This window comes from Nematolebias whitei, chromosome 15 (genome assembly GCF_014905685.2).
Source record: "Nematolebias whitei isolate Nwh7 chromosome 15, NemWhi1, whole genome shotgun sequence".
NCBI lineage: Eukaryota > Metazoa > Chordata > Actinopteri > Cyprinodontiformes > Rivulidae > Nematolebias > Nematolebias whitei.
In genome coordinates this window covers 37,373,766-37,390,382 of record NC_056512.1, presented here as the reverse complement: position 1 = coordinate 37,390,382, position 16,617 = coordinate 37,373,766, and the positions used below count along the sequence as shown (strand labels likewise).

General features: G+C 44.5%; 1 protein-coding gene across 1 annotated transcript in view; it reads right to left on the bottom strand.

Annotated features, from left to right (window-relative positions):
• crlf3 (cytokine receptor-like factor 3) overlaps positions 1 to 16,617 on the bottom strand; it is a 23,618-nt gene that overhangs the window by 1,204 nt on the left and 5,797 nt on the right. The window contains exons 3-7 of the mRNA XM_037688463.1: positions 15,450 to 15,657; positions 9,927 to 10,014; positions 8,933 to 9,110; positions 6,505 to 6,733; positions 6,278 to 6,416 (exon numbers count right to left, since the gene is read on the bottom strand). Of these exons, the coding sequence (XP_037544391.1) occupies positions 6,278 to 6,416; positions 6,505 to 6,733; positions 8,933 to 9,110; positions 9,927 to 10,014; positions 15,450 to 15,657 (842 nt within the window). The remainder of the gene's footprint in view (positions 1 to 6,277; positions 6,417 to 6,504; positions 6,734 to 8,932; positions 9,111 to 9,926; positions 10,015 to 15,449; positions 15,658 to 16,617) is intronic.

The following is a 16,617-nucleotide window of genomic DNA, read 5'->3' as shown; positions in this document are numbered from 1 at the left end:
CTCATAGTAGTCTCGTTTGTTCTGTTATTCGAGGTTTGTGTAGGGTGCTTGTTGGGCGTGTGGGTGGGGGGAGGGGTTGGTGGGGCGGGGCGGAGGGGGGATTGCTACGTGATGTGGCAGTGCTGTGCTAAGCTCACACAGAGCTGAGATAAATATCTCCCATCAGGCGAGTTGCCCTTGTTTTAAACTGCGTTTTTCGGTTTCTTGACTTTGTTGTAGTGCTTCCTTGCTGGTTTTTTTGTTGGTGTGTGCTTTATTTATTTATTTATTTTTGTTTTAGGTGTTTTTGAGTTACATGAATCGCTGCTGCGAGGTTCTGCAGTGGAACTGCAGTTCAGCTAACCGGATTGGTTCGGACTGATTCGGATTCAACTCACACCAAAGCTGAGATCAGGCCCTTGCTTTAAACTGCGTTTTATTTTTATGTTCCTTGTAGATTTTGGCTGTATTCTATTTATTTTGAGAGCAGAGGGAGCCAGTCTCGTGGTGCATCGTGCTGTGGCTAGCGAGCTGCTGACTTCAACACACCCAAAAACTGAGAACATATCACCGCTGAGTGTGCTTGCATTGGATCCACATCGCTTGATTGCCCAAACCTAAAACCAGTTCCACCACGGTCTTTATCTTTCAGAACTTCTGTTTTTGATCAGTGTATTGAGATCTGTTAGCTCTTACTAGCCTTAGCTTAGCATGGCTTCGGGTTTCATCACTTGCACTGTATACCAGATGTTTAGCTATAACACTGCTTCATATGAAACTAATAGTACATGTACCAAATGTTATGCTATGTTGGCTCTGGAGGAGAGGCTGTCTGATCTGGAAGCTCGGTTCTGTGCTTTTGAAAAACCATTAACTAGCCAGGCACCCATAGGTTCCGCAGAGCCGCTAATGCTAGCTCACGTTAGCAGTCAGAAACCACAAGGATGATGGCCTGAGGTAAACTAAATGCTAAAACTAAGTTCCCGGTTCACGTTTTGAATGAGGTTTCAAAATGGTTTTCTCCCGTTCAAAGTGACGTTTCAAATGAGTTTCCCTGGGAAATACCTGATCGTGACTTCTGAGTCATCAAGGGATGGCGGTGTAGAGCTGAATCTCTAAACCAAAAAGAAAGAAATTTGCCTGAAAAGTCATCAAACAAGGTCAAAATATCTAAGCTGAGATACTCTAGAAGGGGAAGAGATGGCTTTGAAACAGAGAAGCAAAAAGTCTGCTCCCGTTACAGCTAAAGACAGCGAAGTGCAGCAGTACGAGGATACGAGCACTAGCCCCGCTGCTATTAGCCTAGCCGAAGATACGGCGGAATGGGGAGAAGAAACGGCGAGCATGACTTTTATACTCAGGGAACTACAAGAATTTAGGCAAGATAATAAAGGGCTTGAAACAATTCAAGGCAAAATTATAAAAATCAACTCAAGACTGGATGATGCAGAAGCAAGAATCGTGGAAATGGAGGAGAAACTGCAAAACATTGAAGAGGTGATAGCGGATATGGCAGCACAACGGCTAAGTGGTTAGCACTGTTGCTCACAGCAAGAAGGTCCTGGGTTCAATTCCCGGTTGAACCTGGGGTCTTTCTGTGTGGAGTTTGCATGTTCTTCTCGTGTTTGCGTGGGTTTTCTCCAGGTACTCCGGTTTCCTCCCACAGAACAAAAACATGCATATTAGGCTGCCTTCAGGCCCAGGAGATCTGTGATCTCAGTGGGATTTGCCTGGTTAAATAAAGGTTAATTAATATGCTCACAAGACAAGAAAGACTCCAGTATTGCTCCAGTTATTTAGCCATGGGCATCCACCGTTCATTGTCAGAATGTGTGCCCACCTCAGTATAAGTTGCAGCTTTCTTGTTGTAGTACAAGAATCAGCCAGTGGATAGCAACACATGTTCAGACTACATGATCTCAGAAGTCTTCATGAAGCTTCACTGTCTGACTCATGGTTACTACCATTATACCTTCAAAATGAATACAAGAACTATCTAAGCAAAATCACTGGACAGAACGGTTCCAAACACCTATGTAACTGAAATTATTTTAAAATTATTTACCGGTAAATATTACCCAGAAGTCTTACCGAGGTCATGTGACTGGAAGTCAAATAGTACCGGTAAAATATGGTAAATATTCATTAATTTAGTACCGTTGATTTTTATTCGTAAACACTTTAAGTAACAGCTGCTGTTTTTAAATTTACTTTCTAAATAAATTAGACGTGATTCTCCTGAGCAGAGCTCATGAGGAGGAGGGAGGACGGTGGAACAGCCCCCTCCCTCTCGTTGTTCCGCTCCCTGCGGAGCTTAAATGAGATACAGTACTGGTATTTAAAGACATATTTACTGTACACAAAAATATATTTTTAAAACTTTTATGAAAGTATGTATCAGTCTTGACTGACTGCTTTAAAAATAAATCTGACAACTTCTCTGGCTGAGCTCTCATGACGGAAGGGGAGGGGGGGAAGACCCCTCCTGTTTGTCATCTCCTCTGCTCTGTTTCATGCATTCGGATGAGATCCCGGTATTTAAACGCATATTTACCGACACAGAAAGAATTAAAAAACTTTTATTAACACATGTACCAGACTCGACTGATTGCATCTCCAATGCCGACCATCGACATACTGATGCAGCTTACAGGCTGCAGCCGTTTCCTCCTTCGACCGATCGCTTTCAACTTGCAAGCTGCGTCATAAGTAATTCTTTGTGCATTTTCCATTATCGCTGAACAAATGAGCAGGTTGACTGTGCATGAAGCGCAAAACATGGTAACAACACAGGAACGACCTGAAGCAATTAATGCACGTCTATCTTGGGGGATGGTCCTCGCGAGTACCTCGTTGGTCATTTAGATTAGACTTCAGGTCACATGATGACAGAGTGGGTGGAGTTATGGTTGGATATTTGAAACCCTGAGCAAGAGTCGTTGTACATCTGATTACCTGAGGGCATTCTCTGTGTCACAAATGCCTGCCCCCAAGAGGGGCAGGGTGCTGGGAGTCATGAGTGCCCAGCTCTGTCAAAAGAAAATGTTTGTCAGCAGCAGGAAGTTTGTCAAAATTAAATATAAAAATACAACTTATGATAATTATGAAAAAAAATACATAAATTAGATGCTTCCGCATGCAAGTTCCAAGAGCTCTATAGTGACTGGTCTGAACAACTATCGGCCAGTAGTCCTCACCCCGATAGTTGTAAAATGCTTCGAAAAACTGTTCATGATCCATATCAAAGCTAACATCAACAAGGACCCTCGCCACATCTCCTCTGTGGTCCACACTGCTCTCACCCACTTGGAGCAGGACTCCTACGTCTCTGCCTTCAACACCATGATCCCCCAAACCCTGATGGACAAACTACTCACATTAGGACTCAGTCCCTCTCTATGCAACTGGGTCCTAGACTTGTTAACCAACAGACCACAATCTGTGAAGATTCACAACTTCTCTTCCTCCACCATGACCCTCAGTACTGGCTCCACCCAGGGCTATATGTTGAGCCCCCTTCTGTTCACTCTGCTAACGTAGGACTGCGCACAGGCCCATCCAGGCTGTCATATTGTAAAGTTTGTAGATGACACAGCGGTGGTTGGATGCATCAAAAACAATGATGAGTCCAGCTACAGGCAGGAGGTGGAACACGCCTGGAGAGCTGGTGCAGGATGAACAAACTTCACATTAATGTGACAAAGATGAAGGAGATGGTCGTGGACTTCAGACAGAACAAACACACTTACCACCCCCACCCCCACGAACATAGGAGGATCTGCGGTGGAAGTGGTCTCCAGCTACAAGTACTCAGGTGTGCACCTGAATGACAACCTCAGCTGGAGCAACAACACCACCAGCCTGATCAAGAAAGCTCATCAGAGACTACCTGCTCAGGCAGCTGAGACGAGCTGGTCTGGGAAGCTCAGTCCTCACCTCCTTCTACAGGTGTGCAGTGGAGAGCATCCTGTGCTCCAGCATCAACGTGTGGCATGGAGGCTGCACAGCTGCAGAAAGTAAAGCTTTGCAGAGAGTGGTGAAGGCTGCACAGAACTCTGTGTTGACTTTGCATATGACAAATAAAAACAACTTGAACTTGTTGGAGTCAGCCTCCTCACCATCAGACATCTACACCTCCAGATGCAGGAAGAGGGCCACCTCTGCATCATGAAGGACCCCACTCACCCAGCACACACACTTTTTGTCCCACTCCCTTCAGACAGAAGGTTGAGGAGCATTAAGTGCATAACCACTAGGTTGAGGAACAGCTTCTACCCTGAAGCTGTTAAGACTCATAAATCCCTAGTCAGGATTATCAATGTGAAAATCACTGTAATGCTACTGGATTGTTATGTGCTGCTGACTACCCATGCTGCTGATCTCATGCTGCTGATTTATTTCATGTTGCTGTGTTCATTCATCCTCATCTGCTCACACAGACTCATGTTCATGCTGCTGTTGTTTGGCGCATTGTTTTATTCTATTAGTGCTTAGTGTATTCTTAGTTTAGCGCATTTCTAAGTTCATATTTTAGATCTGATTACTGTTTTTCTTTACAATTTGTATTTTTGTTGGATGTAACTGGGACCCTGTGTACATAGTTTCGTTCCACCTCATGTACCACATGTGGTGCAAATGACAAAGAACCTTGAATCCTTGAATAAACTGTGGGGTACAAAGTGTGAGAAAAAAGTAGCGGCTTGTACACCGGCAATTATGGTAGTGATGGAGTTCCTCAGGGTTCAGTGCTTGGAACAATACTCTTACCTTATATATGCTTACATTAGGTAATGTTGTTAAAAAGAATGGGATAATTTTTTATTATTATACTAATGATACACAGTTATATTTGTCCATGAAACCCAATGAATCCCATCAGCTACTTAGACTACAAACATGTCTTAAAGACAAAAATTTGGATGACCCTAAATTTTCTGCTTTTGAACACACACAAGACTGAGGTTTTAGTTTTTGGGCCTGATCATCTTAGGAAGGCAATTTTCAGTATTTCGCCCTCCTTGGATGGCATTAATCTGTCCTCCAGCTCTAATTAAAAAAAATCTTGGTGTTATTTTTGATCAGGACATGTCTTTTATCCCCCACATGAAAAACGTTACTAGAACCTTCTTCCACCTGCGTAATATCACAAAAATGAGAAACATCGTATCTAAAAATGATCCAGAAAAACTGTTTCATGCATTTGTCACGTCTAGACTGGACTATTGCAATGGTTTATCTGCGTGTCCAAATACTTCTTTAAAAAGTCTTCAGTTAAAATGCTGCTGCCAGAGTCTTAACTGGAGTTAGTAGGAGAGATCACATCTCTCCAGTTTTAGCTTCTTTCCACTGGCTCCCTGTCAAATCCAGAATAGAATTCCAAATCTTACTTCTAACCTACAAAGCTCTCAACAACCTAGCTCCATTTTATATTACAGATCTTATTGTTCCATATTTCCTAACAGAGCACTTCACTCTCAAACTGTACGTTTACTTGTGGTTCCTAGAGATTCCAAAAGCAGAACGAGAGGTAGATCTTCCAGTTATCAGGCTCCTCTCTTGTGGAACCAACTTCCAGTTTCTGTCCATAAGACTGACATGTTGTCCAGTTTTAAGACTGGGATTAAGACTTTCCTTTTTGATAAATCCTATAGTTACGGTTGGCTTGTTATGCTGCTATAGGCTTAGACTACTAGAGGACAAATTAAAACTGAACAGTTTTCATTCGATATTATTTCTATCTTAACATGTGATTCTTGACCTGCCATTGTGTATCTGTTCCTACCAAACCCAGCCGGTCGAAGCAGATGACCGCTTGTCCTGAGCCTGGTTCTGCTAAAGCAGGCATCTGCAACCTTTACAATAAAAAGAGCCATTTTACGCCTTCGTTCACTAAATTAAAAGTGATCAGAGCCGCAACAACCTGCTGTGATTATCAACTGGTGGCCCGTGGGCCACTTTAGGTTTGTTGGAGGGGATTTTGAGGCCATTAGGGGTGACTTTATAAAGCTAAAAAAAAATAATAATTTAGATTTTTACAATTTAAGACAAATGAAAAGACCAGATTTTTGGGGGGATTTGGGGGGGTGGGGGTAGGGTTAGGTTAGGGTGCCCTGAGATGACTTCTGTTGCGACTTGGCGCTAAAGAAATGAACTGAATTGAACTACAGAAACCCAGGTCGAACTACAGAAACCCGGGTCAAATTACAGAAACGCGGGTTAAACTACAGAAACGTGGGTCAAACTACAGAAATGCGGGTCAAACTACAGAAACCAATAGAGGAGCTGAGAACGAGCCTACTTGAAGGTGAGCGTCTGGCCACAGAAGTAGGTGGAGGCATGGGAGTAGAGGACGGAGCAGCGGTTCTGGGTCGAGTCGTTACGCAGAGCGATGTTCTTCCTGCTGCTCAGGATATAACCCTCGGTTCCTGAACGCCACTCTGCGCCAAAACAAACAAAAACAGATTCAGTTTGACCCGTTCAGACTGCACACGGCACCTCCTGCAGGCCCAATGAAGCTCCACCCACCATGTGGCGCCAGCGTGGTGTATCCTGTCTGCGGGATACTCCAGGGGCTCCACTCTGTACGACCCTCCCCGCGGGCGCAGACCCTGAACAGGTAGTCCGTATGAGGGTCCAGGTGGAGGACCAGGAACTCACAGTCCCGTCCGATGTAGGCGTCTTCGTACTGGCTCCCCCCGCTGCCTGAGCGCCGATACTGCATCCGGTAATCTGCAGCAGCAAAGTCCTCGTCCACCTGAGGGTTGAATCAATTTAAAAGTTTCTGACAGTCTGGATCTTTTACAGAACTCAAGTTCTGCGGCGTGTCCAAACACTTTCAGTTTTTAAAATTAATTACCAAAATACACAAGGAGAAAATATTTGGCTCAAAAAAACAAAATAATATGTTTTACCATGGTGTGTGTAGAAAGAGAAATGGAGACAATGACAGGCAAAATGTAGAGAGCTGGCTGACATGATGCAGAGAAGGAAGGTACCATATTTTTCGGACTATACGGCGCACTTAAAATCCTTTAATTTTCTCAAAAATCGACAGCGAGCCTTATATTCCTGTGTACCTTATGTATTAATTCTGGTTGTGCTTACTGACCTCAAATGGATTTTATGTGGTACAGTTGAACAATGTTGTGAATGAGTTGAATAAAATGCGTCTTACCTGGCTCCTAATGCTTGTTTTGTGATTTGTACATCTGTGGGTTAGAATAAAGTTAAACTAAAGGCTCTTCTTTAAACATGTTTGAGGGAAATATTCCTGAGAGATCCAATAATTTTGTCTTTTTATGACTTTTCAGCTGAGTAAACTTACAGATTATTTAATAAAGTCAAGGTGAAAACAGGATTTCATGATAAAGCCAGCACCGTTTATTTTTATTCTTCACTGATAAAAAAAATAAATAAAATGTAAAAAAAAAAAAAAACGTTTGCACCCTCCGTCCCAGACTCCCGGTCCTCCCGCCTACCAGGGCTCAGAATCCGGCTTTTGTGAGCACGCGAGGCCGGGACTCGGGGTCCGGCCTTGCGTGCTTCAACGGGTCAGCAGCTCGTATGATCCTCCGCGGTGACTCGGCTCGCTCGAATTTTGTCTTCGGTCACCAAACACAAAAAACGCCTGAACTTCAGCATTAAACACAATGTCATTATTGTTTTTAAAATCTTAAAAATAGACCCAGCCGCGGCTCCGCGTTCCGAGAACTTGCAAATGGAGGATCGGTGAAAAGTTTCTGAGATCCAGTGAATCCTCCCCCTGACCAATCAGTGTCCTGCATTCACGTTTCGGTCCCGACTCAGCTCGCATGGTCCCACCAGAGAAGCAGGTGCCAAAAATGGTTCAGAATCAGCCTCGAATCAGCTAAAATGTACTGGTGGTATAGCAATTTTTCCGTGGAGAGCTGAGTAGAGTCGGGGGCTCAGTAGGAGCAGTGCTCAAGGGACGTGTCACTGGTTTGCAACTTTTCTTTTGATCTGGAAATTATTTGTTTATTTTTTATGTAAGAAAACTGCTTGAAATGAAAAAATACCAAAGTTAAAAAATAAAACTCAAGATTTGTACTGTAAAGTGTAATGTAATTTTCTTCTTGTTAGAATTAATATCAATTATAAAACTGGTACAGAAAAAAGTACTGTTCAGGAACCGATATTGAAGTGAAGATACCGGTACCAATATCAAAAAAATTTGCACGATACCCAGCCCTATTCGGCGCTGGCGTCCAAAGAAGCTAAGTAGCTACAAACAACATCGACTTGGAGCGCATATCTAAGCTTTGTTACTACATGTTTCATCACATACAAAGGAACAATATTTGGTGTTGTGGATTTATCACAGACGTTTACGGATGTCCGACGTCAAACAAAAGGCGGTAAGTAAGCTAATCCCACAACTTGTAGCCGTTTTTATCATGCTAAGTGTTAGCAAACAGTAGTGCTCGGTGTAAATCTGGAAGGTCAAAAAAGAAGTTTAAACAGTGGTGAAGTCAGCTATGCTGTATGGTCTGGAGACAAAGACATGGACAAAAAGACAGGAGAAAGAACTGGAAGTGGCAGAAATGAAGCTGTTGAGGTTCTTCTTAGGAGTGACAAGAATGGATAAGATTAGGAGTGAGATAATCAGAAGTACAGCACAGGTTGAACAACTGGAAGATAAAGTTAGAGAGGACACACTGAGATGGTTTGGACATGTCCAGAGGAGAGACAGTGAGTTTATTGGTAGAAGGATGTTAGAAATGCAGCTGCCAGGAAAAAGACAAAGAGGAATATATTGATGCAGTTAGAGAGGACATGGAGGTAGCTTGAGTGAGGGTTAGGGTTAGGGACTCACTGTGGAGACCCCTGAAGAGGGAAAAGCCGAAAGAAGAAGATTTGGCTCAAAATACGAGGCTCAATGAGACTAACCTGTATAAATAAAGTTGAATGAAAAAAGAATTTCAGCCTGGCTGACCTTGCACCAACGGACCAGGATGCTGCCTGGTCTCTCCTGGAGTTCTTCGATCTGAACGGGCGGGTGGGAGGACACAGATCCATGACGGGACACCCGGTCCCTCAGAAGACTCAGCAGGGAGTCGTCCAACTGTGCTGAAACACACGGGACGTCCACGAGAGCCGGGACCTCTGGGAGGCTGGAAAAAACATTTGAGTTAATGTACCTGTAGCGTCACAGGAAAAATCAATGAAATTATGTCGGGCTAGTGACATCTGTTGGTGGAATGGAGTACTGCAAGTAGACGTGAGCATTCAGTGCGCATGACCACTTTAAAACTTATCAGTTGCATGAGTGTATGGACATGAGCAGAAAACAAAAAAACAATATGGACAATGACACAATGACCATTTGGTCAGAAGGTGCACACAATTTGTTTACATATTTTGTTTTTGTTTATAAGTTTAATTTTGGTAGCAAATGCAATTTTGTTAACAGTTGTGTTTATATTGTGTATTTAACAGTTTTTTGCAGTGTTTGCTGGCAAAAGAAGATGTCCTGTGTGGCAAAGAAATAATTAAAAGCTGGTAAACATCAGTTGGAGTGTGGGTCTTATTCTGTACCAGACAAAAAGTCTCTGGGAGCAGTTACAGTTAAATTACTGCAAGATCAGAGGACTGGAAGAGTACAGGAGGATTACATTAAGGATGTCCCATGTCCCACCTGTCCTCCATCATGTCTGTGCCACCAATCGTCCATCATGTCTGTGCCACCAGTCGTCCATCATGTCTGTGCCACCTGTCCACCATGATGTCTGTTACACATGTCCATCATGTCTCTGTCCCACCTGTCCACCATCATGTCTATGTCCCACCTGTCATCCATTATGTCTCTGTCCTCCCACCTGTCCACCATGATGTCTCTGTTACACCTGTCGTCCACCATGCCTCTGTCCTCCCACCTGTCCACCATGATGTCTCTGTTACACCTGTCGTCCATCACTTCTCTGTCCTACCTGTCCAACTGGATGTGCATGGCTTTCTTGGTGAAGCTGCCCAGTTTGTCCTCGTTGTCTCCCAGCCCACAGCGCAGAGCAGCTTCTCCTGTAGACAGAACCACATGCTCACTTTGTTTACCTCTTTGTTTAGGAAAATAAACACCAATCAGTAAAATACAATATATTGGTATGGACAATGTGAGACAGTGTGAGACTGTATGAAAATGTTGGAAATATTTTTGGATGATATATCTATATCTATCTATCTATCTATATATATCTATATATATATATCTATCTATATATATATATCTATCTATATATATATCTATATATCTATATATATATCTATCTATATATCTATATATATATCTATCTATATATATATATATATATATATATATATATATCTATCTATCTATCTATCTATATATATATATATATATAGATAGATAGATAGATATGTGTGTGTGAGTATGCATGTATGTATGTCTGTGTGTGTCTGTGTGTGTGTGCGCGCATTTTTTTTTTTCTCCCTGCTTGCTCTCGACGAGGACAGACGCTTTCCCTCCTGCCTCCCTCCTGCTTTGCTCTTTGTCTTGTGATTCATGATTCCTACCGGAGCCTCTCACCACATATCCTCCGAATTGTAAATTATACATATGGTCAGCTGGTCTCAACGCAATTGATAACATTTTCTTGAAGACAGGCTACAGGTGAACCTGCTTGCCTTGATGGGACGCACGCGGTGGTTAATTTGAGCCGGATCCTGCTAGAACAAGATCCGGGAACTCTCTCATTTTGACCGCTCAGATCCAGCAACTTAAATCTCCGCCCCTAAAAGTCCAAAGTCATCGCACATTTTTATTTTGATTATTTATTAAAAATACAACGAGAGGAGATGTTGCCCAGTCTGTGGAGCGGATGTTCCAGCCGCACCACGCTCCTGCCCGGCAGAGACGCGGACTGCATGTCCCGTGGGGAGTGTCTTCATCCACCTTCAGCTGTGCGCCCTGCAGACTTTACGCACAGTGTCTCCAGACAGGATGTGCGCCCAACTGCAGTGACCGAACTCCTACATACATTACCACGGTGCATAACATTTCAGACATAATAAATAAGCTTACAGTAAATAAATAAATACGAGTGAAATGTTTGATGTGTATTATTCACATCACGTATCAAAACAACGGCACTAATTTGTTAAAATAACAGCGATCAAAATGTCGAAAAGACCATCCAATTTATTATTTAAAATAAATGGATGGATGGACCCACGGACTGCCATTATCTGCCTTATCTTAAATTCTGGTTCTGTAAATTCAAGATGCTCTGCCCCCCTCCCTTCTCCCCCTCCAACAATGCTGTCTGTGGACACCTATCAGAGCAATTTTTTGGCTGAGATATGACCGTTTTCATTCAATCCGACTGGAATTTTTTTTTGAACAGTACCACTTACAGCCACTTGATGGCAGCAGAGTAGTAATAGCTGTATGGCATGCCGTTGCACCATGTAATAGGTAAACGTGGCTATAATGACAAATTCAAAAAAGTTCAAGGCAAAAACAGCTGGACTATTTATTATACTTTGTTTTTTTTCCTTTAACTTTCTTGAATTTACCATGTCCTGGATGACTGAGAATCTTCACCAGCTATTAATGACTCAATCGGCCTGTCATATCCCCACCTTCATTCTGCTTGTTGCATGGAACCGTCAAATCAGCTGCACCGCCCCAGCGAAATGCAGCTAATTTGACCATTAAAGTGCATTTATTAAGCAAACATTACACTGAGACACAACTTTACTTGCTATAATTTCAAGCAAACAAATAATTGTTTTGAGGTGTTTATCTTGTTACTTTTATACAGCGACTCATCGTGTGCGCGCATTTACTTCCACGTATCGGGGTTTTGAAATACAGTTGATCTGACCGTCAAAGTGCATTTATTAAGCAAACATTAGACTGAGACATCTTTACTATAATTTCGAGCAAACAAATAATTGTTTTTAAGTGTTAATCTTGTTAAATTCTTGTTAAAGTCCTCCCGTGCACGCTCCTGCAGCTGACATTTGGAAGCCCATCGATTTATGGCACAACACCAGCCCACATTTCTGGGTTCGGCCCACATTTCCAGGTTGTCAGCGGTGACGCGTAACAAACGCGATGTGTCAGCGGTGACTCATAATAGATGCAACGTATACGGCCAAGCGACATATTTATGGATTTTTCCACTTTATTAGACATATTTGGACTGATGTGACTTGTAAAGCGGTGCGACAAGTACGCTGGAAAATACAATACTATGGAACCTCTGGGAGTGTTCATGGTCAACCTCGGCTCCCTTGAGTGTGTCTCTGGATCCTTTATCAGAGTGAGCTGGCTGAATTTGGGGGAGTGGTGGCGCAGAGGTTAGAAAAGATGGGTCTGTGATCGGAAAGTCACAGGTTCAACTCCCGGTACAGTCAACATCAAAATGTGGGTAGGAAAGGTGAAACACCCACACCTGCCTCTACCCTCATTTGCCCCACTCTGGGCCCATGAGCAAGACCCTTAACCCCCACCATCTGCTCCCAAAAAACAGGTCTCTCTTGAAAATGAGTTCTCGTGACTCATTGAGACTACCTGTATAAATAAAGGTTGAATGAATTGGCTATAGGGACATGAACCATTACGTCACTGGCGAGTATGGAGCCGGAACTTGTGTGCGAGGTTGAGTGGTACCAACTAGATATAGTTGGGCTCACCTCTACACACAACATGGACTCTGGAACCCAACTCCTGGAGAGAGGCTGCTGGACTCTTTCCTACTCAAGAGTTGCCCAAGGAGAGAGGTGTGGGGTGGGTGTGAAGATAATCACAAGCCCCTGGCTGAATACCTCTGTGTTGGAGTTTTCCCCGGTGAATAAGAGGGTTGTCTCTCTGTGGCTTTGGGCTGCAGGAAAGAAGTTTCTGACTGTTCTTGTGTATGCATCTAGCATCAGTTCAGATTATTCTGCCTTTTTTGGAGTTTCTGGATGGTGTCCTAGAAGGGGTGCCATCTGGGGATTCCCTCATTCTACTGGGTGACTTCAATACCCATGTGAGCAATGATGGAGTCATCTGGAAGGGGGTGATTTGGAGAAACAGCCTCCCTGCTCTGAACCCAAATGGCATATGTTTATTGGACTTCTGTACTAGGCACGGGTTGTCCATGACAAACACCATGTTTGAGCATAGGGTGGTTCATATGTGCACTTGGTACCAGGCTACCTTAGGCTAAAGGTTGATGATTGATTGAATACTCAGGTGAAGAGAGGGGTAGAGCTGTCAACTGATCACCATGTGGTGGCGAGTTGGATTTGATGGTGGGGGAGGCTGACGGACAGACCTAGTAAACCCAAATGCATAGTGAAGGTGAACAGGGAACGTCTGGTGTCCGTGCAATCTTCAACTCACTTCCAGGAGAGATTTTCACATTACCTGGGGGAGGTTAGGGACATGGAATCTGAATGGGCCTTCAGGACTTGGCTATCCTGGAGGATTCCTGAAGCAGCTGACAGGTACAGGGTGGCCTAAAGGACTGCAGCTTCAGTGGTTGTGGATACAAAAACTCAGGCATGGGAGAAATTTGGGGAGGCCACGGAGAAGGCCTTTCGGTTAGCCTCAAGGAAGTTCTGGCAAAACATTTGGCACCTCAAAAAAGGGAATGCAGCCCCATTCTCAGGTTGTGCTTGGTTTGGGTGGGGAGTTGCTGACCCGAACTGAGGATATTGTTGAGCGGAGGAAGGAGCACTTGGAGAATATCTAATCCACCCACCATGTCCACCTTTCAGGAGGCAGAGTCTGAGAACATGGGGGAAGACGAGTCCATTACCATGGCAGAAGTCACTGAGGTAGTCAAAAAGCTACTCTGTGGCAGGGCGCCAGGGGTGGATGAGATTTGTCTTGAAATGCTGAAGACTGGATGTTTTGGGGCTGTCATGGTTGACATGTCTCTTCAGTGTCACATGGAGGACTGGAGCAATGGGGGTCACGGGAGTTTGCCTCTCCAGTCTACGTGTGTTTTGTGGACCTGGAGAAGCATTAAGATTGTGTTCCTTGAGGCATTCTGTGGGGGTGCTGCAGGAGTATGGGGTGGCTGGGTTGCTTTTAAAAGCAGTCCAGTCCCTGTAAAACCAAATCAGGAGCTGTGTCCACATTCTTGGCACAAAGTCAAGTTCGTTCTCAGTGTAGGTTGGACTCCGCCAGGGCTGCCCCTTGTCTTCGATCATGTTTGTGGTGTTCATAGACAGGAACCCGAGATGCAGTCCTGGAGGGGGTCTGGTTGAGGGAATTTCAGGGTTTCATGTCTGCTTTATGCAGATGATGTGGTTCTGTTGGAATCTTCAGACCAAGACCTTCAGAGTGCACTGGGGCGGTTCAGCGGCTGGAATAAGAGTCAGCTCCTTAAAGTCTGAGACCATGGCTCTGGACCAGAAACAGGTGGAATGCCCACTTCGGGTCGGGGAGAGACTTTGCCTCAGGTGGAGGAGTTCAAGTATCTGGGCATCTTGTTTCCGAGTGATGAAGCAGGAGGTGGATCCACAGATCGGGGCCTTGTCCGCAGTAATGAGGGTGTTGCTTTGGTCTGTCGTGGTGACGAGAGAGCTGAGTCTAAAGGCAAAGCTCTGGATTTTCTGGTTTGTCTTCATTCCAACCTTCACCTGTGGTCAGGAGGATTGGATCAGGACTAAAAGAACCAGATCCTGGATACAAGCGGCTGTAATGGGCTTCCTCTGCAGGGTGGGGGAGCTCAGCTTTAGAGAGGAGGAGCTCCGTCATTTAGGGGGAGCTCAGAGTAGTGCTGCTGCTCCTCTGCATCTAAGAGAGTCATTTGAGGATGTTCCTCTGATCAGGATGCCTCCCTGTGGAGGTTTTCCAGGTACCTCCCTCTGGTACGAGGCCCCGGGGAAGACCCAGAACTCTCTGGGGGGATTGTGGATTTTCTCTGGCCTAGGAACGCCTCAGGGTCCCCCAGGAGAAGCTGAAGAGTCTCTGAGGAGACAGATGTTTGGGTTTCTCTTCTGGGCCTGCTGCCTCTACTACCCGACTACAGATAAATGTTAGAAGATGGATGATTTATATTTTAATATTTAATGTTTCATGTATTTAAATCACATCTTTAAAATCCACTCTCAAAAACCTCCTTCAGTTTCCTGAGAAGGTTCTAAGGTCTGATTGACCCAACAACACCTTCAAACAGTAGGCAGACCTGTTTGTATCACAGAAAAACACCTCAGACTAGACCCAGAACTACAAAATGCTGATCCAGGCCCAGAATCATCAAGAGTGCTGGAACCAGAACCAGGGTTGATGTGGGTTATCAGGTGATTCTGTGGGTCCATGTGGTTCTGGGTCCATGTGGTTCTGCTCTGTGGAGGAGAGCTCTGAAAGATCTTCAGTCTTGGTACCGTATCAGGGACACAGTTCTGACTGACTGATTCTTTATTTGAAAAAAGAATACAAAGGAAAGCAGACAGGAAGGACCGGTTCTGTCATTTGAAGAGTTTGTGAACCCGACCTTCTCTCAGCAGCTCGTCAGCCTGACCCACTCCGTGTTCGATCAGGTTCTGACACTCGTCCAGAGGCCTGACGCTGTCCGCCTCGATGGCATCCACCTCCGACAGCAGACCGACTAACCGCTCCGACAACAACCGAGTCGACGCCGCTTGCAACTCTGTGAAGTGCCTCCGGAGGGCCTCACGGGCCTGACCCGAGCTGCCCCGGACCTGGAGAGCAAGAGACAAAAGCTCAGATTACAAACCACAGATGAACGGGTCTGACAAAGAGAAGCACAGAACATCTGGACTGGGTCCAAACGAACCCATTATGCTATGACCCGCAGCATGCTGCTGCCATCGCTGTGCCCGACAGCAGGTCCGGTGTTCTAAAGCTTTATTCGGACGCCAAACATTCGTCTGGTCTTTGTGTTCAAGAAGTTCTGTTTGTTGTATAATTGTTCCACATTGGTAAAAACAAATCCATAAATAAAAGTTTAAATAAATCAATAAATAAAATCCTGAATGTTTCAGATGCATGTACGTGAAGTTGTGACCCCAGCTGTTCCACGACACGTCTCCTGCAGTACGTTAAAAGGGACAAGCATCCAACATGGAGCAGACTGTCTCATGTTTTCTCTGCTTCCAGGTCAATGAATATTTCTCTGACCTTTAACCTTTGCTTTCCTGATAACTTCCTGGAGTCGAGGAGGAGAAACGTTTTGAACAGGGAGGTGAGCAGTAAGCAGCTCTGAGCTTTAATAACGAGGACCTCCTTTAGTCTCTCCAAGTTCTATTCTGGGTCATGGGTCCCAAACCTTCCACAGTTCTTATTATAGCGCCGTACAGCGGGCAGAAGACGACGGCCATGTTTCACTTCCTCTTATATCATACACAGGAAGCAGCAGATGACTGACAGCTGCAGCACTCACAGACAGAAACACTCATCTTCCACACGTCCTGCAGATTATCAGCACCAAACACATGAGGACTGATCTTCTGCGGGTGTAAAATAATAAGCAGGACTATAAATGTGACAGGACAGGACCTGTTTGGACCGGTGTGAAGGACAGATGTTGGGCTGATACTATTGTGTGGGACGTTTCCTGATATCTGCTGGAAGGTTCTGAAGGAAGAGGGGGAGTCATGGGAAACTCAGCAGAACTGGAACCGGATCCAAGACAACATGGG